The sequence below is a fragment of the Temnothorax nylanderi genome, unplaced genomic scaffold (assembly GCF_030848795.1).
Source record: "Temnothorax nylanderi isolate EJ_2023f unplaced genomic scaffold, tnyl_v1.0 TNYL_tig1389_pilon, whole genome shotgun sequence".
Classification (NCBI taxonomy): Eukaryota; Metazoa; Arthropoda; class Insecta; order Hymenoptera; family Formicidae; genus Temnothorax; species Temnothorax nylanderi.
This window is the reverse complement of record NW_027250451.1, coordinates 1-13,247: the sequence shown is the minus strand read 5'-3', so window position 1 is coordinate 13,247 and position 13,247 is coordinate 1. Positions and strand designations below refer to the sequence as shown.

The following is a 13,247-nucleotide window of genomic DNA, read 5'->3' as shown; positions in this document are numbered from 1 at the left end:
AGTAACTTACGATAATTCACTCGTTTACGCGGAGTAAATTATCGTAAATTACTACAAAAGCCCGTTTACGCGAAGGAAAATCCCGCCCTAAGAGCAAAAAGTCGACTTTAAGTCGACTTGAAGTCGACTTCTACCGAAACTGACTTGGCAGAGAAGTCGACATTTTTAAGGACGACAGTCGACTTGAAGTCGACTTGAAGTCGGCGAATGTCGCAAAAACCACCGACTTAAAGTCGACTTCCCGTCATGATGAAAAGTCGACTTCCCGTCATGACGAAAAGTCGACTTCCCGCCAACTTTTAAAGTCGATAAAATAAACCGCCGCGTACGTCTGGAGGTCGATTGTGTATCTTGAAACGAGGTAAAAATAACAAAAGTTAACAGATTTTATTAGATTTTGATAAATAAAATCGTAGATACGCTAATGAATTTTCTCACTTTTGTAATTTTTTACCTCATTATTTCAAGATACACAATCGACCCTTTGCTGGAGGGCTAAAACTGATGCATTTCGATTTTTTTTCATATATAAAATAATTTAATTATCTAAAAAACTGTATAATTACAATCATACATTCTCTTTTATATATTAAGATTACAAAGGCGGCCATATCTGTGCCACTTCTGCGTGCGCGGATTCCGGCAGCCACTTCTGGTAAGCTGACAATAACAGAACTAAAATTAAAACATTCCAGCGTTAATCGCGAAACAATATGCAAAATTAGCTATATAAATATATATTATATTATATTATCATAATGTTGTAAATATATAATAATATTGTTTTATATAATATATATATATATATTATTATAAATATATAATATCCACAGACTCTTTTATACTAGATCACTAACATCTATGGACGCACTGCCGAAAAGCTGATGCGAGTGCAAGGTGCAAGTGTTAGTGAAGGGTGCGGCCGTATTGAATTAACAATAAGTCACTATCGGGTGTTCAGTTGCTCATGATGTGCGTTTATCTGCATTCGTTATTACAGTACATACATAACGAAGCAGGTGAATGTTTTTGTGTTAAATATTGGTACATGTTATCAATAAGTTTGTAAGTCATGCCTTCGACGTGTAGCGTACTTGGATGCCGAAATCGAACCACTACTCCTGTAGTATTAAACCCTTTCTTTTGGACATTCTGTATATGCCAGACTATTGTATAGAAATCTTGTATAAACCACTTGTATAGAATAGTAGTATAGCATATCTTGACTAAAATCAACATGGCGGCAAGCATTACGGCCGAGATGTCTGTCAGCGGTCTAGTATTGTATAGAAGTCTATGATAATATCTAAATATTATTTTATAAATTAAAATCTCACATTTTTTATCCAAACCCCAGATTTCTAGCAGTTTGTGTTTGGACACGACTCCCTGCGACTGCAGCGTTTGTACTATTGCTTGAGTGCGTGGTATCAACCTGAAAAAATCGTATTGAATTGATGTAATCTATTCGATGAATCAACGTGAAATCGAAAGGAGATAGAATAACGATTTACCTGGCCCATGACTTGGTGATGCTCCCAGGTGTCGTCAGCAGCGACGGGACAAATCGTTTCAGCTTAGGGCACACTTGACCCTCCAAGAAGAAATACGCTAACCACTTGACACCGTCCACGGATGCTCTATATCCATCGATGGTAGTGCCCATTCGGCCTTTCCGAATGTACCAGACACGCGGCAAATGATCTTCCCGGTTCATTGATTATATCTATAAATATCTTTATAAATAAGTAGGAAAAACATTATAAAGCAACAATTGTGATAAAAATACCTTGGCGGTGGATCAACCAATGGTTCACTAAGATGGCATAGCATGGGCGAATTTCGGCAATCATTCGGGTTCTATCACCGTGACACCTCGCATGTACATCTTATTCGTTTCGTACACCTCTTTATAAACCACCTATTCCTGACTGATTTTCCGTAGAACGCACGAAGAATGCATGAACACAGGTTCCTTCATTTCTGGTGTTCTGAAAGATGATACAGAATGGAGAGGTCGCATTCAATAGGTCTTAATTATCGATGATAATTAATAACACACCATACCTAACCTGTAAGCATGTTTCCACTTGGCCTTATCCTGATCCTCTTTTACCTCGTCGGGCAAAACCTTTCTCGCGACTTGATCCGCCATACCTGCAAGAACTATCTGGCGTCTTATTGTGTCCTGTCTCGCGGCACGTATTCCTCGCACTCGCGTAAACTCTGGTCCACTCTGGTCCTCCAGCCTCCTCGAGATTCGCCGCCATGCATATTGATGATGCATGACGCGCCGCTTGACTGTTTTCCGTCTTTTATAAGTCGACTATTTAGAAGTCGACTTTTAGTCGACTTTCCGCCATTTTTAGAAGTCGACTACTATTTAGAAGTCGACTTTAGTCGACTTTCCCATTTAGAAGTCGACTTTTAGTCGACTTTCCGCCATTTTTAGAAGTCGACTAGAAGTCGACTTATAGCGTTTTCGATTGGGAAAAAGTTAGTGCGCACCAGTGCGCACTCAGTTCACATGAACACTGGACAAGTTCCATGGGTTGCACTGAATAGTGCAGGTGAAAAAGAACACGCCGAAATTTTCAGTGCCACTTGAGTTGACTAGATCGCGGGAAGAACGAAAAAGTAACCTCGGCATCTCGTGTTCAGTTAAGTAATGATTTTTACTATATGTAATTAAATAATATAAAAGATGATCAAGAATATCACGTATTTATCAATAATTATACACATTTACATGCAATAAATTATTACATGCAATGGCACAAATAAAAAAATTTTAATTTACCTAACCTAATCTAATCTTTGAGTTTTTACTAATATTTGATATTATTCATTTAGGATTGAAAGCATTTTCATAATGGAAAAAATAAATGTCGCGTGCAGTTTCTGTGGAATTGTTGGATCATACAAGACTATATTGAATCATATTAATAATGATCATCCCGATCCAGAAACTAACAATTGTGAATCCCAGGCTGGATGTAGCAATGTTCAGGAATCGCAAGAAAATTCAAAAGTAGACGAGACTGATAATAGCAAAAGTAATATATTTGTTTTTTGTGGAAATTATGAACAAATAATATTTTTTACTGTGCTGCTTATGGCCAATTTTCTCACCTCTAGATAACTTTATCTAACAGATAACTTGGTGATTATTGGTAAATAAATTATAATAGACATTTATCAATGCAATGAAGGTCTAATAATACAAATATTTTAAGATTTGGCAGAATGGAGTGAAGGTGAAACGAAATTTCTCCTAGATAAATATGGTCAATACATGGTTATGATTGGTCCGATGAAACAATTTAAAACAAAGAAAACTATGTGGGAGAAAATAGCAATGGACTTAAAAAATATTTTGGTGTGTCCAAAACATCCCTGCAATGTGAAAATCGGTATAAAACCATCATGAAACGAAAGAAGAAGGCAATCGATAACAACAAAAGTACAGGGCGGAGTAAAATGACTGTTCCTTATAAAAATGAATTATCAGGAATTGTAGGATTAGATGATAGCATAGAACCTGAGGTATAATTTTAATTTTAAATCATGTAATCAATCTTATAAATTTTTAATTATATTTTGTAATTTTAACATTATTTGTGTATAAATATAGGTTTTAATGGACGCCAAACATCTAGTTGTAAACAAGAAACGAATATTATCTAATCTTGGAAATGAAACCAAAGAAAACGTTTCTGATAAAGAGACAAATGCTAAGAAAAAGAAGATTTCTAATAAGAATCGAAGTGTCGAAGACACTTTGAAGGAAATACATGAAAAGAAAGAAGAAGGTAGAGAACGAAGACATCGAGAAAAACTTGAGTTGTTTAAACAATTTTGTGAGAAATATTACGAAAAGAAAAGTGAATAATATAACATTCCTAACACTTTCAACGAATAAGTTATATACATTTATATATATGTAAACCCCTTCAGGGTTAGCCGAGTAAACGGCATTACTTCCAAATATTGTACCAAAGTATTTGCATTATTTCCAAATATTCTACCAAACTTAATATTGTGTCATGTTTTGTGTTCATTATTATTATTTTTTATTTTATTTTAATTTAAAGACTTACACAAATTAAGGCATTAATAATAGAATAAGAATTTTATTTTATTTTTGTAATTTTATTTTATTTTTGTTATTTAGAATAAGAATGTAAGTGCAATGGAAGAAATAGATATAATGAGATGCAAGAACTATAAACATTAAAGCATTTAACAAGTAATAGATATTGTTTCATTTTTTATTCATGTTTTTTAATAAAATGTACATATGATCCAAAAACCTTTAAATTTAAAACTATCACCTATTTACTATTAACTATTATCAAATGATTCGCATATTTCATTTCTCTTCTGCTCTCCTCTTCTTTTTGCTTCTATTTCTCCCAAAACTTGGGGATCATTGATATTAAATATTTCATCATTATTGGGCTTGTTTATTAATTCTATGTCGAATGAATCCTTCAAATCAATACACAAATTATGCAATACGCAACATGCCATTATAAATTTTGACATTTTTTTGACATCGTGAAATTGTAATTCTATTAGCTGACGAAATCGCGACTTTAACAAGCCAAATGCATTTTCGATAAGCACTCTAGTTCCACAAAGCTTTTTGTTATATATTCTTTGTGATCGAATAAGATTTCCATAATCTTTATAAGGTGTTAAAAGATATTCCCTTATTGGGTAAGCACTATCGCCTAACAAGTGATACTTTCCATTTTGACATATACCACTAATATTTTTGCTTATGAAGGATAATGTGAATGTCCTGCTATCGTGAAGTTTGCCAGCCACTCCAGTGAAGGCGTCAATAAATCTCTTCTTATCATCACAAATTCCTTGTAATACAAGACTCGTTTTGTCATGTCGATTAGCGTAAGTAGATCTTATTTTATACTTAGAAGTTCGAATGTTTATATACGATCCATCAATACATCCTAATACATTTGGAAAACCTGATATCTGAAAAAAAAATAATTATTTATTATTTTAATTTATAACAATTCAATAATAATTAAAAGTAATTTTTTTTTATTTAAGTAACTTTTTATGTAACCTTTGAAAAACGATAAGCCAGCTCATCTTTTTCTTCGTCATTATTAGGAAACTTTATAACATCTTTCGCTATGCTTAAAAGATAATTCATAACCCTTGATAAAATCGTTTCGCAGGTTGAAATAGCTGTATCGAATCGATCTGCTACGTCTCGCATCGATGATTTGTTTCCTGCAAACCTATAAAATATATTATATCAATTTTTACACAATTATAATTATTAAAAAGAACTGTTTTCTGCTGTACTAACCACAAAAAAGATAAAATATGCTTTTCAGCAGAAACTGCTGATCTACCACCATGCATTTCATTTTTTGGAAAGAAATCTGATTGCTGAAAACCATCTATTAATTGCTCACATGTTTTTGGACACATTCTGAAGTGCCTACAGAACTATGACAAATATAAAAATTATTATTATTCAGTATAAAAATGCTATTATATTACATTAAGTACATTAATTATATTTTAAAAAAGGGTATAGGTTCAATGTTTATATAAAAAGATATAACACTTACGGTGTCATTATCCATTTTTTTCACACATTCTACATAATTTACAGTTTTTGGAATTATTCTTCTAGTTCGAAGAGTTGTAATTATTTCTTCTTTCTCGCTTGAACTAGAAGAAGATTCCAAAAATGTCTCCAAAATATTAAAGAGAGCCAAATCCGAATTGCTCATTATGAATTTTCGTTCGTTATTATTCAAAAGAATGCCCTACTGCTTGCATGCATCCAGTGCACTGAACTGGCACCGTCAAAATATTTCGTGCCACTTAGTGCGCACTGAGTGCGCACTATGCGAGTGTCGTGCGTTCAAACGAACACGCAACACTAGTCAAGTGTGCATTGGCACTGCCAATCGAACACGCGCCTGACACTCAGTGCAGCCAGTGCACCCCAATCGAAAACGCTATTATAAAAGTCGACTTGCCGTCGACTTTCCGTCAACTGTGCTCTTAGGGCCAATTTCACCAACTACGGTTAGCTTAACCGACGGTTAAAGTTAACAGGATTGACCAATAGAAAGCAGGGTGGATTCATTTCTATTGGTCAATCCTGTTAACTTTAACCGTCGGTTAAGCTAACCGTGGTTGGTGAAATTGGCCCTTAGGGCGTTTACGCGAAGGAATTATCGTAAGTTACTACAGAAGTAACGCTCGCGTAAACGTGGTAAGGGAAAATGTATATGAGTGACAAATACTACGTTTACGCGAGCGTTACTTCTGTAGTAACTTATGATAATTCACCCGTTTACGCGGAGTAAATTATCGTAAGTTACTACAAAATCCCGTTTACGCGAAGGAAATCCCGTTTACGCGAAGGAATTATCGTAAGTTACTACAGAAGTAACGCTCGCGTAAACGTAGTAAAACTTAATTAGCAACTATCGCTTATAGCTATTTATTTATTTCAGTATAAAATAATTTGTAAAAGTACGTTTATATTAATTCTGACTGCAGACGGACCTTCGGGAACACTAGCGCCTTCTTCTTTTAACATGAATAACTAAAAATCTATATTTCGGCTAGGTACATGGTTTATAAATAATTAATTAAAATTATCTGGATGACTCACAAACCTTTTTAATCACACTTCATAACTCTTCATACGAAATACAAACGATTCGATACAAAACCTTTGTTTAATTTATCTATTCCGGCTAAGTGCATGGTGAAAAAATGATTAATTAATTACAATTAACTAAATGACTCACAAACCTTTTCAATTGCACTTCAAAAGTCTTCATACGAAATACAAACGATTTCATATGTAGATTCTTTTACCGGACATTCATTTCCGGTCAAATACATACGAATCGAGTTTCGGTTTAAGCCAATCAACTTGCAGCTCTTACAGAAAAGCAGCAGTTTCATTGGTTTAAACCGAAACTCGGACCGATTTCTAGTATCGTGTACACAAGGCTTAAGACCGTCTTAAATACAATCTTAAGATGTCATGAACCAATCACAGAGCCGTATTAGCATCTTAAGACATTACTTAAGACGGTCTTGAAATAAAGGTGCCATTTCATGAGACGCTGAAAAGCAGCGTCGAGCGTTATCACGTGACGTCATATTGATGCTAGCGTCAAAATTGGTCAAAGAGAAGAAGTTGGATTCTTTTGTAATTTAAATAGTTTTCTTGATGTACCGAAATATTAAACGGCACTGACCGCGAATTGGTTTCACGGGGAGGTGTCAGGAATGGATGGAAGAGAGTGTGAGAGACAATATATCTTATATTTGTGGAAAGGATAATTTATTCCACGTGAGACAATACGAGACGCCTACTCAGTCCGACGTCTGTGCAACGACTGCCGGTCTTCGCCGACCGCTTCATTCTCTCTACCAATCAGGACGTTTCCTCTTGCGCAAAGCGCTACGGCGCATACCAGTATCTCAAGCGACCAATCACGTCACATACAGCCCATTTAGGCACGGCGCAACATTCAACGGAAACTTAACTCAAAATCTTACAGTTCGGCCATTCTGCGCATACATTCGTCCCGAATGTTTCCACGGAATTTATAATCTCAAACGACAAAATAAAAACATACCTTAACGATACAATTGTCAATAAAACTTAAAAATATTCTTTGGCACAAATCATAAATTATTATTATTATTAATTATTCAGACTTTCATTCTTATAATATTACAATCTTAAATTTAAACGCACGCAAAACTTAAACTTATTTAAATTTATAATTATCGTATGAAATAACACTTTTTAAATGTATTATCACATAAAATTATTACTCTGGTTGTTTTATCCAATGTTTTAATCGATCTGGGGAAAGTATAGAGTTATAGGGCCTGGAAGTTATATTAAATCCTGGAATATCTTGGATCACATATCTATTATTATTTAAAGCCTTCGCAACCATATACGGTCCCTTATAACAGGGTTTTAATTTCCTATCTTCACCAGGTTTTACCCCAGTATCTCTTATCATAACGTAATCTCCCTCTTTATACTGAGTTGGTTTTTTATGCTGCTTATCATAATAAGCCTTGTTATAATTCTTTATTTTATCAGTTACCTCTACTGCCAACTTACGAGCAATATCTCGTTCATCCGATATTTTTAATTCAGTCTCAGCCCATTTACTTAAAGCTTTTACCAACTCATTATCCGAGTGATTACGTTGCTCATAACCAAAAAGCAATTTTGAAGGAGAAGCCTTCACCGAGGAATGAAATGTATTGTTTATCTCATATTGGATAGATCCAATCGCGGAATACCATGATTGTTGCTCCTCAACAATTCTTTTAAGAGATGCTTTTAAAAACCTATTTACCCTTTCTACTATGCCATTTGCCCACGGAGCAGCAACAGCAACTTGACGATGTTTAATATTCCGAACTTGCATAAATTCTGAAAATTCCTTCGAAGTGAATGCTGTACCTCTATCTGATACTAAAATATTTGGATTTCCAAATGTGTTAAACATCCATTCCAGATGTTTGATAGTTTTTTTTGAACTAGTAGACTTAACCGGAAACAACCACGTAAATCGTGTAAACGCATCTACTACTAATAAAATGTGTTTGAATCCCTCATCCGACTCTATGATAGGGCCAAAATGATCCGTATGTATAATTTGACACGGGGACTCAGGATTATCTACCAATTGTATTTCGCCTTCGCGAGCATTAATAGACGCATTTGTCATCAGACAAGTCAAACAATTATCTATATAATCTACTACTTTCTTTCGTAAAGAAGGATACCAGTAATTTACATATATACCCTGGAGGGTTTCTCGACGCCACAATGCGCCATATCATCATGATATATTCGAATAACGTTATTTATCATAACTTCCGGAATTACGAATCTGGGTTTATCCTTTTCTTTATGAAAGACGAGTCCATCAATCAACGTGAACTTTTCATTGTCCTCAAATTCCAATTTTTCCGCAATTTCTTTTAACCTAATATCACGCAATTGTTTATATTCTAACTCTTCTCAAGAGGCATTGGTTCTATATACGCGACAACTCTACTTAACGCATCTACATGGGCCATCCGTTTACCTTCTCGATGTAAAATTCCAAACTTATATTCTTGTAAACGGAGAGACCATCGAGCAATTCTCGGGTTAATATTCGCTTTCTTCATCGCAAATACCAGTGCATTACAATCAGTTATTATTACAAATTCAATTCCATATAAATATATATGCCATCGTTCTACTGCTTTACCATGGCCAACATTTCTAACTCGAAGCTATGATAATTAGCTTCAGCTTTGTTAGTCGGCTGACTGAAATAGGCAACCGGAGCCCATTGATTATTATCCTGTTTTTGCAATAAAATGGCTGCTATTGCTATGGCACTCGCATCCGTATGAAGTTGCGTTTCCGCCTTCGGGTTATATATTCGTAAAACAGGGTAATGACGTTAAATCTCGTTTCAATAACTCGAAAGCATCACGACATTCTACATCAAACTTAAATTCTACGTTTTGTGCAAAGCTTTTGTAATGGCTTAGCCTTAACAGCATAATCCTTTACAAATTTTCTAAAATAATTGGTTAAACCCAAAAACCTTTGCACTTCGACAACCTTTTTAGGTTCAGAAAAATTCCTAACTGCTTCCGTATGTCGGAAACTAATGGTTATCCCTTCTGGAGATATAACATCCCAATATTCGACCGATATTTTCAAGAAATTACATTTCTTAAATTTAACCTGAAACCATAACTTTTAAAATTATAAGAACTTCTTTCAGGACATTTATATCTCTTCTGGCGTATCAGAAGGAATAATAACGTCATCCATATACACAATAATCTGCTTAGCTAATCTCTCTAATATTTGCTTTAAACGTTTTTGAAATTCTGCTGCTGATTCACACCATCCGAACGGCATATAACTGCTCAAATTGACCATCCGGAGTCGCAAAAGCAAAGTACTTGTATGTTCAGGATGAACTTAATTTGGTGAAGGCATCTTTTAAATCTAATGTCGTAAATACTTTCTATTACCAATACGTGCTATACAATCCTCTATTACCGGAAAAGGAAAACATTGCTTATTTACTCTCTGATTGAGCGGGCGCAAATCAATACACATTCGCAAAGATCCATCCTTTTTACGCACTAATATACACGCGCGCAATACGGGGAATTACTACGCTTAATAATACCACGACGCAATAAATCATCAGTGATTTTTTTAAGTTGCTCTCTTTCAGACCAAGCCAATCGTCTGGGTGCATATGCAAAAACTGAATCATCTTTAAGGGAACCCTTAATAGAATAATTATCCCCTAAGAGCACAGTTGACGGAAAGTCGACTTTTATAAGTCGACTTCTAGTCGACTTCTAAAAATGGCGGAAAGTCGACTAAAAGTCGACTTCTAATAGTCGACTTCTAAAAATGGCGGAAAGTCGACTAAAAGTCGACTTCTAAATAGTCGACTTATAAAAGACGGAAAACAGTCAAGCGGCGCGTCATGCATCATCAATATGGCGGCGAATCTCGAGGAGGCTGGAGGACCAGATGAGTGGACCAGAGTTTACGCGAGTGCGAGGAATACGTGCCGCGAGACAGGACACGATAAGACGCCAGATAGTTCTTGCAGGTATGGCGGATCAAGTCGCGAGAAAGGTTTTGCCCGACGAGGTAAAAGAGGATCAGGATAAGGCCAAGTTGGAAACATGCTTACAGGTTAGGTATGGTGTGTTATTAATTATCATCGATAATTAAGACCTATTGAATGCGACCTCTCCATTCTGTATCATCTTTCAGAACACCAGAAATGAAGGAACCTGTGTTCATGCATTCTTCGTGCGTTCTACGGAAAATCAGTCCGGAATAGGTGGTTTATAAAGAGATGTACGAAACGAATAAGATGTACATGCGAGGTGTCACGATGATAGAACCCGAATGATTGCCGAAATTCGCTCATGCTATGCCATCTTAGTGAACCATTGGTTGATCCACCGCCAAGGTATTTTTATCACAATTGTTGCTTTATATGTTTTTCCTACTTATTTATAAAGATATTTATAGATATAATCAATGAACCGGAAAGATCATTTGCCGCGTGTCTGGTACATTCGGAAAGGCCGAATGGGCACTACCATCGATGGATATAGAGCATCCGTGGACGGTGTCAAGTGGTTAGCGTATTTCTTCTTGGAGGGTCAAGTGTGCCCTAAGCTGAACGATTTGTCCCGTCGCTGCTGACAACACCTGGGAGCACCAAGTCATGGGCCAGGTAAATCGTTATTCTATCTTCTTTTGATTTCACGTTGATTTATCGAATAGATTACATCAATTCAATACGATTTTTCAGGTTGATACCACGCACTCAAGCAATAGTACAAACGCTGCAGTCGCAGGGAGTCGTGTCCAAACACAAACTGCTAGAAATCTGGGGTTCGGATAAAAAATGTGAGATTTTAATTTATAAAATATTTAGATATTATCATAGACTTCTATACAATACTAGACCGCTGACAGACATCTCGGCCGTGATGCTTGCCGCCATGTTGATTTTAGTCAAGATATGCTATACTACTATTCTATACAAGTGGTTTTATACAAGATTTCTATACAATAGTCTGGCATATACAGAATGTCCAAAAGAAAGGGTTTAATACTACAGGAGTAGTGGTTCGATTTCGGCATCCAAGTACGCTACACGTCGAAGGCATGACTTACAAACTTATTGATAACATGTACCAATATTTAACACAAAAACATTCGCCTGCTTCGTTATGTACTGTAATAACGAATGCAGATAAACGCACATCATGAGCAACTGAACACCCGATAGTGACTTATTGTTAATTCAATATGGCCGCACCCTTCACTAACACTTGCACCTTGCACTCGCATCAGCTTTTCGGCAGTGCGTCCATAGATGTTAGTGGTCTAGTATAAAAGTCTGTGGATATTATATATTTATAATAATATATATATATATATATATATATATATATATAATATTATATATTTACAACATTATGATAATAATATGATATATATTTATATAGCTAATTTTGCATATTGTTTCGCGATTAACGCTGGAATGTTTTAATTTTAGTTCTGTTATTGTCAGCTTACCAGAAGTGGCTGCCGGAATCCGCGCACGCAGAAGTGGCACAGATATGGCCGCCTTTGTAATTAAGAATAAAACATTAGGATTGTAATTATACAGTTTTTTAGATAATTAAATTATTTTATATATGAAAAAAAATCGAAATGCATCAGTTTTAGCCCTCCAGCAAGGGGTCGATTGTGTATCTTGAAATAATGAGGTAAAAATTACAAAAGTGAGAAAATTCATTAGCGCATCTACGATTTTATTTATCAAAATCTAATAAAATCTGTTAACTTTTGTTATTTTTACCTCGTTTCAAGATACACAATCGACCTCCAGACGTACGCGGCGGTTTATTTTATCGACTTTAAAAGTTGGCGGGAAGTCGACTTTTCGTCATGACGGGAAGTCGACTTTTCATCATGACGGGAAGTCGACTTTAAGTCGGTGGTTTTTGCGACATTCGCCGACTTCAAGTCGACTTCAAGTCGACTTTCGTCCTTAAAAATGTCGACTTCTCTGCCAAGTCAGTTTCGGTAGAAGTCGACTTCAAGTCGACTTAAAGTCGACTTTTTGCTCTTAGGGATCATTAACCAACGGTATATTTGAATTTTCAACCTCTTTCATCATCGAGATTAACTTTTGTTTATATGATTCATCAAAATCTATATCGATTTCTTGTAATAACGACATCATGTCTTCAGATTTTCTTCAACAACTTCTGTAGAAGCTATCTCTTGAAATAACTGAACTCGATTATTTAATTCAACACCAGACGGGTATATAAAATCGAAATAATTTTCTTTAAGAAAATCTAAACCAATAATTAAATCCGAAGAAAACGAGTCATCACTCAATACCAATAAAGAAATTGACGCTTTCAAATTCGGTAACAACTCTAAAGAAATCACTGTTTGGGCAGATCTTATATTGTAATAATAGTATTATTCACTGCTTTATATCTTTTTAAATTTTCAATCTGTTCTAAACCAACTTAGAAATTTGCGACAATTGAAGATTTAATAAATGAAACAGGACTTCGGTATCCAACAACGCATTCAAATTACATGGATTCACCGAAAGTAACAATAA

General features: G+C 35.3%; 2 protein-coding genes, 1 long non-coding RNA gene and 1 pseudogene across 6 annotated transcripts; 2 read left to right on the top strand and 2 right to left on the bottom strand.

The window, feature by feature from the left end:
* Nucleotides 1-595: 595 nt before the first annotated feature.
* On the bottom strand, nucleotides 596-2,286 carry LOC139787286 (probable ATP-dependent RNA helicase DHX37). Its single transcript, XM_071726356.1, has 5 exons — nucleotides 2,073-2,286; nucleotides 1,790-1,991; nucleotides 1,515-1,726; nucleotides 1,338-1,435; nucleotides 596-675 (listed from the first exon to the last, which is right to left on the bottom strand). Exons 3-5 carry the CDS (start codon nucleotides 1,715-1,717, stop codon nucleotides 596-598), a joined length of 381 nt encoding a protein of 126 aa, XP_071582457.1. The 5' UTR covers nucleotides 1,718-1,726; nucleotides 1,790-1,991; nucleotides 2,073-2,286.
* A 586-nt stretch (nucleotides 2,287-2,872) lies between these two features.
* On the top strand, nucleotides 2,873-4,188 carry LOC139787285 (uncharacterized; annotated as a pseudogene).
* Nucleotides 4,189-4,254: 66 nt separating this feature from the next.
* On the bottom strand, nucleotides 4,255-5,886 carry LOC139787287 (putative nuclease HARBI1). Its single transcript, XM_071726357.1, has 3 exons — nucleotides 5,345-5,886; nucleotides 5,096-5,273; nucleotides 4,255-5,001 (listed from the first exon to the last, which is right to left on the bottom strand). Exons 1-3 carry the CDS (start codon nucleotides 5,467-5,469, stop codon nucleotides 4,345-4,347), a joined length of 960 nt encoding a protein of 319 aa, XP_071582458.1. The 5' UTR covers nucleotides 5,470-5,886; the 3' UTR covers nucleotides 4,255-4,344.
* Nucleotides 5,887-10,543: 4,657 nt separating this feature from the next.
* On the top strand, nucleotides 10,544-12,311 carry LOC139787284 (uncharacterized). Of its 4 annotated transcripts, none has more exons than XR_011722587.1 (5): nucleotides 10,544-10,774; nucleotides 10,856-11,057; nucleotides 11,120-11,327; nucleotides 11,406-11,503; nucleotides 11,562-12,311. It is a non-coding gene; the product is annotated as an uncharacterized lncRNA (long non-coding RNA). The 4 variants fall into 4 exon arrangements; XR_011722585.1 differs by having other exon boundaries at nucleotides 10,544-10,779; nucleotides 12,159-12,311; XR_011722586.1 differs by having other exon boundaries at nucleotides 10,544-10,784.
* The last annotated feature ends 936 nt before the right edge of the window (nucleotides 12,312-13,247 follow it).

Coding starts and splice junctions, on each gene's coding strand:
- LOC139787286 (XM_071726356.1), bottom strand. CDS start 1,717: ATGAACCGGGAAGATCATTTGCCGCGTGTCTGGTACATTCGGAAAGGC. Junction 1,436..1,514: donor ATCACCAAGTCATGGGCCAG/GTAAATCGTTAT, acceptor CGATTTTTTCAG/GTTGATACCACGCACTCAAG. Junction 676..1,337: donor CTGGGGTTTGGATAAAAAAT/GTGAGATTTTAA, acceptor TTTTAATTTTAG/TTCTGTTATTGTCAGCTTAC.
- LOC139787287 (XM_071726357.1), bottom strand. CDS start 5,469: ATGTGTCCAAAAACATGTGAGCAATTAATAGATGGTTTTCAGCAATCA. Junction 5,274..5,344: donor CATATTTTATCTTTTTTGTG/GTTAGTACAGCA, acceptor TATATTTTATAG/GTTTGCAGGAAACAAATCAT. Junction 5,002..5,095: donor TGGCTTATCGTTTTTCAAAG/GTTACATAAAAA, acceptor TTTTTTTTTCAG/ATATCAGGTTTTCCAAATGT.